Raw genomic sequence first — 9,603 nt, 5'->3', positions numbered from 1 at the left:
TTTCAACTACCTCAGGCGATTTGGTCTTCGATGGATTTGCATATTTTTATCTCCTTTTTGGTTTATAGCTCTTTAAGTTTTCGGCCCCTATAATCTTAAGCTTCGGCTTTGAGCGTTTCTGGTTAAGGTACATCTAGAATCACTTCAGATGCATGAACTTTATATCTTGTTGTGTCAGTTTTTAGAATGTAAATACTTCGATGAAAACAAAAAACTTGGTATGTCAATTTTTTATAATCAAAATGCACATTTTTTTAACCACAGGAATATCAGAACTTTAAAAAAAAAACCAAATGAATATCATATTTAATTTATTTAATAGCAACCATTGTACATTAAAGATTTTTCAAACATTGAATAGGCATATTTTTTTTTTGTAAATATTGTACATATTTGTTGGGTTTCATGTTACCTATGTATAATTATATACTATCTAAGATAAGATAATAAAAGATATATAAATTTAGAGTAGACTGTTTTTGTCGTATTTGTCAATATCTTGTCGTAGAAATGTAAACGTCAGCAAAGTTTGATCAAAGTATCGCCATGCTTCTTCTTGTGTATATCAACTGAAATAATAAAAAAAAGAATGAAATAGACTAAGCGTTTGGTTATGATCACGTAGTATTTAAAAATGATAAGATAAGGTATGATTGCCAACGAATCAACTTTCAAAAGAAGGTCAAAGGACAAAGTTCTGGTAAAATATTATATTCACATTTTTCATTCTTTTCATCGGCCTTTTTGAAGTGAATTTGCATGTTGATATTATATCGGAATGTTTATGTTGATACAGTAACATTATGATATTTTAACGACATAATAATATAAAGTGAGTAGGTTCAAATATTGAATACCATATACAAGTATGTAATGCGAAATCATTTCTCAGGTGCAATGCCATAAATCTAATTTCAGTTCAGTAAAGCTGTCCAAAAGATAAAAGGGGTAAATGGATTCTACAACGACATGTATGGATTAAAACAATTTTATAAATATCGACATTCAAGATTGAATATATATGCATGTATATAATTACTAAAACATTCTATGATATCATATATAACATGGTATGTTACTTCTCAGAAAATTATTTCTTACGGATCAATCACATAGTACATCTGAGAAAGGTCAAAAGAGACATAGTACTACATTCACTAAACATAAATAAACTCATCATAGATACCAGGACTAAATTTTGTATATACGCCAGACGCGCGTTTCGTCCACAAAAGACTCATCAGTGACGCTCGAATCCAAAAAAGTTTTAAAGGCCAAATAAAGTACGAAGTAAAAGTATGCCATGCAAACCACATTTATCTAACACTTGTTCTGCAACTTCTGAAACAATATCAGGGGAAAAATTTAAACGGGGGATTGTCATTGGTAATGCTAAATATATATATATACAACTCGTCTAAACATCAACCCAACAATGTTTGATCTGTAAATTTGTTTTCGCAAATATTGTTCTTCCCTCGCCGGGATTCGAACCTATGCTACTGAGATATCGTGACACCAAATCGCATGCACTGTAGCCGTCCGGCTAGACCACACGACCACCTGACCACCTGGGCTTCCAAATAAAGTCTAAATTGAAAACTACGTGTGCATGTAAAACAAATTTCGCTGTAGAAGGGTCTAAATACAGCACAAACAACATTTTTCCAAAAGACCAAAAAAGTGAAGAAGTATATTTAAACTAAACGCATTTGACTAACAGGTCGAACAACTGATGTTCTTTAACCCTGCTGACTGCCATTGGCGATTGCCAAATAAAATTGATCACAAGATGTAACAAAATGGATCTTAATATAAATGTAATACTAAACAGAAAACAATTAACGTGTGGCCACGATATTATGCCACAAACATAAGGTGTTAATATTTTTTTTGTACACCAGATTTGGATTTCGACAATAAATGTCTCTTCAGTGATGTTAGGGATCGAAACGGTATTTGGAAGGCCATATAAAACTTACCCTCATTTTAAGATAGACTCATGAATTTAAAGAATCAATATAGGATGAACAGATCATATAAACCGGAGGGGAAATATATATACGAGTCTAAATTGAAAACCACGTTCAAAGCTATGATTGCGTTGGATAAAAACCGCAATTTTTATACATGTGCATGTAAAACAAATTTCGTTGTAGAAGGGTCTAAATACAGCACAAACAACATTTTCCCAAAAGACCAAAAAAGTGAAGAAGTATATTTAAACAAAACGCATTTGACTAACAGGTCGAACAACTGATGTTCTTTAACCCCGCTGACTGCCATTGGCGATTGCCAAATAAAATTGATCACAAGGTGTAACAAAATGGATCTTAATATAAATGTAATACTAAACAGAAAACAATTAACTTGTGACCACGATATTATGCCACAAACCTAAGGTGTTAATATTTTTTTTGTACACCAGATCTGGATTTCGACAATAAATGTCTCTTCAGTGATGTTAGGGATCGAAACGGTATTTGGAAGGCCATATAAAACTTACCCTCATTTTAAGATAGACTCTTGAATTTAAAGAATCAATATAGGATGAACAAATCATATAAACCAGAGGGGAAATATATATACGAGTCTAAATTGAAAACTACGTTCAAAGCTATGATTGCGTTGGATAAAAACCGCAATTTTTATACGTGTGCATGTAAAACAAATTTCGTTGTAGAAGGGTCTAAATCCAGCACAAACAACATTTTTCCAAAAGACCAAAAAAGTGAAGAAGTATATTTAAACAAAACGCATTTGACTAACAGGTCGAACAACTGATGTTCTTTAACCCTGCTGACTGCCATTGGCGATTGCCAAATAAAATTGATCACAAGATGTAACAAAATGAATCTTAATATAAATTTAATTCTAAACAGGAAACAATTGACTTGTGGCCACGATGTTATGCCACAAACATTAGGTATTAATATTTTTGTACACCAGATCCGGATTATATATATTTATTAAGAAACTATCCCTTTACAACGGGGGCACTTGTAGGCAGGGTACCCACAAATGCGTCTAAGAGCATATACAATGAATAATGTACAATTAAATAAAATACACATAGGACAATATCAAAGTTAAAAATGAATTCTCTTTTTAAAACAAGTCAACATTCATGTAAAACATAACAGCATTATATCTTAATATACAATCTCAACATTTAGAGATCGCATCAATGAAGTTGCACATGTAAATCACAGTTAGCTTAACTTTCTAAAATTGAAGATCTGTAAGTGTACATTTCACTCAACATCTTTTTACTAAAAGTGTCAACATGTTTACAAACATTATGATCAACCTGATAAACATATTCACCTAGCAGTATGTTTATTTTTTTCGTAGGACGGTAACTCCGTGAAGCAAAAGTCGGGGAAGTTAGTACTTAGGTACTCATTTATATCGGCAAAATACTTATTTCGTATAGGAGACTATTCAGAACATTAGAGAACGAAATGTTCCACGGACTCCTCAGATTTGCATGAACACATTTGACAAATGGTAGTCTTAGACATATTCATTTGATACAAAACTTGATTTATGGGTAAACAATTTGTTCGTGCTAACAATTTTAACCTTGTAGACTTAAAATCGAGCAAGTTTGACAAATAATTGATTGTTGGTTGCTTAACGTCCAGTGGGTTTGACAAGTTAGGCTGTCTAACAGACGCAGGGTTGAATTTAGAGAACGCATTAAGACTGCTTTTATTTCTTATAACTTGAAATTCTCTTTCACGAACAAACCTTCCAAAAAACTGTTTGAAAATATTCATGCTAAAAGAAACTTAATTTAAAGTAATTATAGTGAAACAAGTGGAAAGCCCCACTGAATTGGATCTTGTATTTCATTTTTTTTTATTGCTGATATGCGAGCGTAAAAATTCCTTGTATATTCCTAATATAATCATGTAACATTTAGCTATGTGAAGCTTACCATGATTTCGTTCCGCAAGGTTTACAAACATCGTAGACATGCTGGCAACTCTGACGTCTGTAATCAAACACAGTACCGACAGCACAGTTGTATCTAAATTGTCTCCCATAGTAACACCAGATATATCCCCGGCACCCTAGAGTAGGGTAATACTTATTTATCTTCCGGCTACATTCAACGACCTGACATGTCTTTTTGTTGAAACCATATCTGGCGTTTGGACAGATTCCGTCCTTTACAAATCGTTCGCCCTTGCAAAGCATGTACCAAGGAGAGCCTGCTCCGGTTTTCTCTGTGTGAGGGTTGGCACCATCTGGGTACCCTTCACAATTTGGATGCTGCAACTCACAAGGTGGGCCACGATTTCCAGCGCCAGGATGTGAATGATATTGACCTGATATAATCAAATGATAAAAAAAATAATTACACGTGATTTTGAGACAAGTCTATGAATATAAAGATTAAATGAAAATGTCATACATGATCATTTCAGATGAGTGTATCATATTTAATAGGATCTGTTGACCCTTCTTAGTAGATGGGTTCACGCCAGAATTAGTCTCTATTACTCTGTTGGGTCCTTTTATAACTGACTAGGTAGTACGGGCTTTGCTCATTGTTGAAGGCCGTACAGTGGCCTATAATTGTTAATTTCTGTGTCGTTTGGTCTCTTATGATGAGTTTTCTCATTGGCAATCACTCCACAACTTCTTTTTTTTATATAATGTATATAGCTATCTTTGTAATGTTTAATTTTTCGATTTTTGCTATACTGTTGTGGTTTCTTTTCGACTAATGAATTTTGATTATTCTGTCTCTCCTGACTCTTTTTTTCAATCAATCTGAGATACCACTGACGCACAGGCCCGGCAGGAGGATTTTTTTTTTTGGAAATAGGGTATAAGATTTTGATATATTATACATATCTATTTCCGGGATACAGTGTTATATGCAAAGAAGGCTTTTTTGGCAATTTAATAAAATCAGTATTAAAAGAGTTGTCACTACTTTTTTGTCAAATGAATCTTATGATTATATATCGTTCGTTAATCTCTTAATCCTTTCTTTTTCGTTGTATTCTTATCTATCAATAGTTCAGAATCTTTATTTTTATATCTGAGGAAGGGGCAAATCATAAAAAAAAATTCTGCCAAGAACATCTTGTGTTAATATGTAATGATTTGGGTAATGTTCCTACCCAAACAAGTGTGTTTGTGCACAATCGATATTCATTTTGGGGATTTATATAACACAATTATTTGACATTTTATGAATAAATTGAAGCTTTAATGAATAATGTATATATAAAGAAGTTAACCATACTTACAGTAAGATTTAAACTCTATCCTAGAACCACATTTGACTTTCCTGAAGTCTCGACATGTGTTCGTCTTTGTTGAGAATAGTTTCGGATACTGACAAATCTTCGATTTAGCAGGGTTAGAACAATCGTAATACAGATGACAAAATTTAGAATCTGGAAGTAAACCCGATGTCCTCTTGGAACATGCCTGCTGTCTTCCTGGAAGGAAATAAGTTTTCAGATCACGTATACAACATCTGCTCTAAAAATCCATATATGGCGTTATATATATATGCATTCATTTAAATTATAAATAGTCAATTAAAAAAAATCAAATGCATCAAAGTGACTGTTTGTATATAATATATAATAGTTATCGGAATCCCTTTTGTTTCTTTTTTCTTATTTTTATTCTTATAAATTAACATTAATGACTATTTACCATATCAACACATAAATCCACTTCCCAATAATGTGCGATCAATTATAAAAATACAGTATGCTGTTGTGAAAGAACAAATCTAAACATAGCTTAGCTGAATCAAAGATTAATTTAATAGTTAATAATTTGTATGCCTTTATTTGTATTCATGTACCTCAATATACTACAGATATTTTTATCGATATAATTATGTTACCGAGCATATTATCAAGGCTATTTAAGTTGATATTTTAATGTATTCGATCGTATTGTGAATGTTTTTTTTTAATTTGATTTTCGAGTGAGTTTATCGAATGATGTTATTTAGCAAGAGCGCAATGTGGTAGGAAAGTTGATGATGAGGAAGTTGGGACAAACACATTTAATTTGATCTTAGAAGATGTTGTGGCATAGTCTCCTCGAAATAAAGAAATATTAAAACAAAATTAAGGGCGGACACATGATTTTAGATTAGGGGCGTGACCTTTAACATCTTGTAGAGAGTAAATATATCTGGAAACTTGTTTGATGACAAGTTATGACAATTTCTAGTTTAAGGGATGTGATTAAGCCCATAACGCCCTCGTGATAATCCGGAACTTAATCTTTAATGTCAAAGACAGTTTGATTTTCGTACAAATAAAACAATGTAGACGTTGACACAAGTTAACAAAAAAATCAAGGGAAGCCATAGGATAAATAAATATATATACAAAGAAGCCATACAATGGTATAAAGAAGAGTATGTTCTTTTTTGTCCATTCATCTTTTTCTCTCCTTATTCTAGTGACCCTCATTCAAAATTTTAAGATAAAAACTGATTCTGTCCCATTTTTTTTTGTTAGTGGAGGCTGTTTTATGACTGTGTACATGATAACTAAGTATATACAATGGATTTTCTAGGCGATCTTGATGTTTATTTGCTTAACATTGGGACTTACTCTGTAAACTGAATAGGCAATAAATTAATCAATTACTAGAAACAGATTGTTTCTCTGGTTTATTTCATTTTAACTAATGAGGTTATACCAAGATTTTTTTTTTAATTTTTACATTTTATATTTAACATACACTGAAATTCCTATTGGCTTGGAAATAGGCAATCAAATATGTATGTCTATCGAAAAAAAGATGGTTCAGCTATCCTTTCATCGGATGTTTGGATCCATTTTTTTAAAAATCTAATTTTCATTGAATACGTCAAATTGCCAATGATGTGTTGTGTGAACTTGTTTTCCAGTTTACTAGACTATTTATACTTTAAAACTTACTTTGTAATTTCCGTAAACATTCATAGCTAGTGGTCATTACACACGACGAACCAGAAAGCTGTAAATCATTCCTATGTCGACAGGAATAGACACGAGCAGTCCCTCTACAATCAACCGATGTTGCACAATCATCGCTCGTGACCACACCATTTTTTGCTATATGTTTACAATATGAAGAATCTAATTTAGCAACACTTGGATTCAAGAACATATAGGTTAAACTATACCCCCATAACAAAGAAAATGTTTGTAGGAGTAATACAGCGCAACACAAATTCATCTTTTAACGATCGAACCGTCTGAAATGTACGTTCACCAAAAATGATACATTACAATGTATATTTCACAACAGCTTGTTTATATAGAACTGAAATAGTCACGTCATCCATAGATTAAGGAATTACAAACTTTCAACGAATTTTACAGCATCGACAAATCCATAAAAAAAAACAATTTACAAACAGCGCATTGTCTGAGGGGATAAACAGGGATCTGTCATTCTAAATTCCTGACCCTACTACCTTAGTCCTATTACCTTTTTATTATTGTTATAAAAAAATCAATGAAAGGAACTTTACATTATTTCCCTATTTTTACCTCTTCTCTCGATGTCTTATCGATTTTTCTTCCTGTCCCATATCTTTTTGTCTCCCTCCCGCTGACTGTAACTTACCAACCCTTCATTTACTAATAACCCAATCCAACTCCTCACATTTATTTGATTTTCTATAGAAAATGAATAAATCTCTTTTTGGACAAATAAAATATAAAAACGTGCACATATTGGATTTGCTATTTTTATCTGGGAATGAGGGGCTATTCAAATGAAGGGTGCACAACTAGGATTTGTTTAATTTTTGTTAGATTTAATTTTTGCTGTTGAAGTCGAAAAGATACGTTTTAATATTTTTTTAACTACTAAAATCTTGTTAATTATTTTTTGCATCAGAGCCAACCTAAAATGGCCCTGGAATTGTGCGACTCTGTTGACCGACTATGCTTATTTTGAATTCCATTGGCTTTTAATGAGTTTACTCTAATTTTTTTATTTCAATATCTCTATTTATTCTTTATGTGTCTGTCAAAAGCATGTATTAAGTTGTTTTTGTTGGTTGTTGTCTGCCTTATTTTTTAATAAATTGTTTAGGTGTAAATCGGGCAGTTAGTTTTCTCTTATAGTAGATTAATTTGATTTTTTGTGTAAAATGTCTGAACCCAGGCAGAAATATAGCAGTTGTTTTTAAGTTGTTCCGTTTATTGATACCGTTTGATTTTGTCCGTTTTATGGACTTTTTGAATTTGCCATGGAGTTCAGTATTGTCGTTATACTTTTTGTCATACCAGGAACTTTTAAATCTTACTAAGGTGAGGGTACCCACATTGCACATATTTAAACAGGTTTTTACCTTCGTTTTTTTTTTATAGACGAAAAGTCCATTCAGTGTCTGTTTTACAGGTGAATTTTTATTTTCTAAATTATACCACTGACATATTTAATTTTGAGTCCATACTGAGTCATAGTAAAATAGGTTTGAACCTACCTAAAACGAACCAAGATTTTGTAATGAGGAATACATAAAATTATACCTTAATATCACCAATTCTTAACTTCACTTCCATACAAATAGAACAACTGATGTTTTGCTCTATTTCTCCACATTTTAGGAACAACTGCACAAAACTACATACATACTATGCATATTGTTAAAAAAACGAAAGCCCATTCGACATACGGATATTTAGCACATACTAACAACTTCTCGTCCAATCAAATTGCTTGAATTTGCCTTCTAATTTTCATAGTACATACTTTTTCCGTGTACTAAGTAACTACGCATGAATGACCACAAGGGTACGATTTCATTGAATTGTAATCAAGATATTAGAACAAATATTGCTACTAGCTATTTTGAAATAAATGATGTGTTCCAAATTTAACTAAATAGTTTGTAATTAGTTTTCAAACAGATTTTTATCATCCTACTAATCAATCTTTTGATCTAAATTTTGTTTTGACAATTAAAAAGTTTCTTTCATTTAAATAAAGAGTAATAATAATGGTGCTTTATACCTTGATTAAAGTACAACTCAATCTAAAATGTGTAATCCTTTATCTTCCATGCAATTACTTTGTACACAAAAAGAGTCAACCATGAATCTTTTGAAGGGAAATTATTAATAAAGCAATTTGATATATTTAGTCATAAATTGGTCGATAATTGGTTGCCTAATGTCCAGTGACAAATATTTCATGCATATAAACTATCCACTAGACTACCTATGGGTACATCCCAAGGGTAGATTCAGCCATTTTTAAAACGTGTTTCAACCAAAGATGTGGGAGGGGGATCCGACTGTTTGTAATAGTTTTAGGTTTTATGTGAAATAAAAAAAATGTTTTCAAGAACGTAAAGCTTTCACTGCAATTTAAGAATTGTCTGCTCTTGGTCAATTCATTTTGTCATCTTACCATGTAAATAAGTACATGTATATTAAAACAACGCTTCGTTCATATCAATAAACATACTTACACCAGCAGCTACCTTCTTTACATTCTAAAGTCAAGGGCCTTTTGAAATCCCATTTTTACAATGATGTTATTGTGAGTAGATTAACAAAACTACGTAAATGAGCTACATCCAGTCAGCCAAAACATATCAATAGA

The 9,603-nt window shown here is 31.9% G+C and overlaps 1 protein-coding gene across 1 annotated transcript; it reads right to left on the bottom strand.

Moving 5' to 3' along the window:
- Window positions 1-215: 215 nt before the first annotated feature.
- Window positions 216-7,271, bottom strand: LOC139511477 (uncharacterized). Its single transcript, XM_071298252.1, has 4 exons — window positions 6,939-7,271; window positions 5,271-5,465; window positions 3,944-4,337; window positions 216-569 (listed from the first exon to the last, which is right to left on the bottom strand). The coding sequence occupies exons 1-4, from the start codon at window positions 7,216-7,218 to the stop codon at window positions 566-568; spliced, it is 873 nt and encodes a 290-aa protein (XP_071154353.1). The 5' UTR covers window positions 7,219-7,271; the 3' UTR covers window positions 216-565.
- Between the last annotated feature and the right edge of the window lie 2,332 nt (window positions 7,272-9,603).

This window comes from Mytilus edulis, chromosome 2 (genome assembly GCF_963676685.1).
Source record: "Mytilus edulis chromosome 2, xbMytEdul2.2, whole genome shotgun sequence".
Lineage (NCBI taxonomy): Eukaryota > Metazoa > Mollusca > Bivalvia > Mytilida > Mytilidae > Mytilus > Mytilus edulis.
The sequence above is the reverse complement of the archived record's forward strand: the minus strand, read 5'-3'. Positions and strand labels throughout refer to the sequence as shown.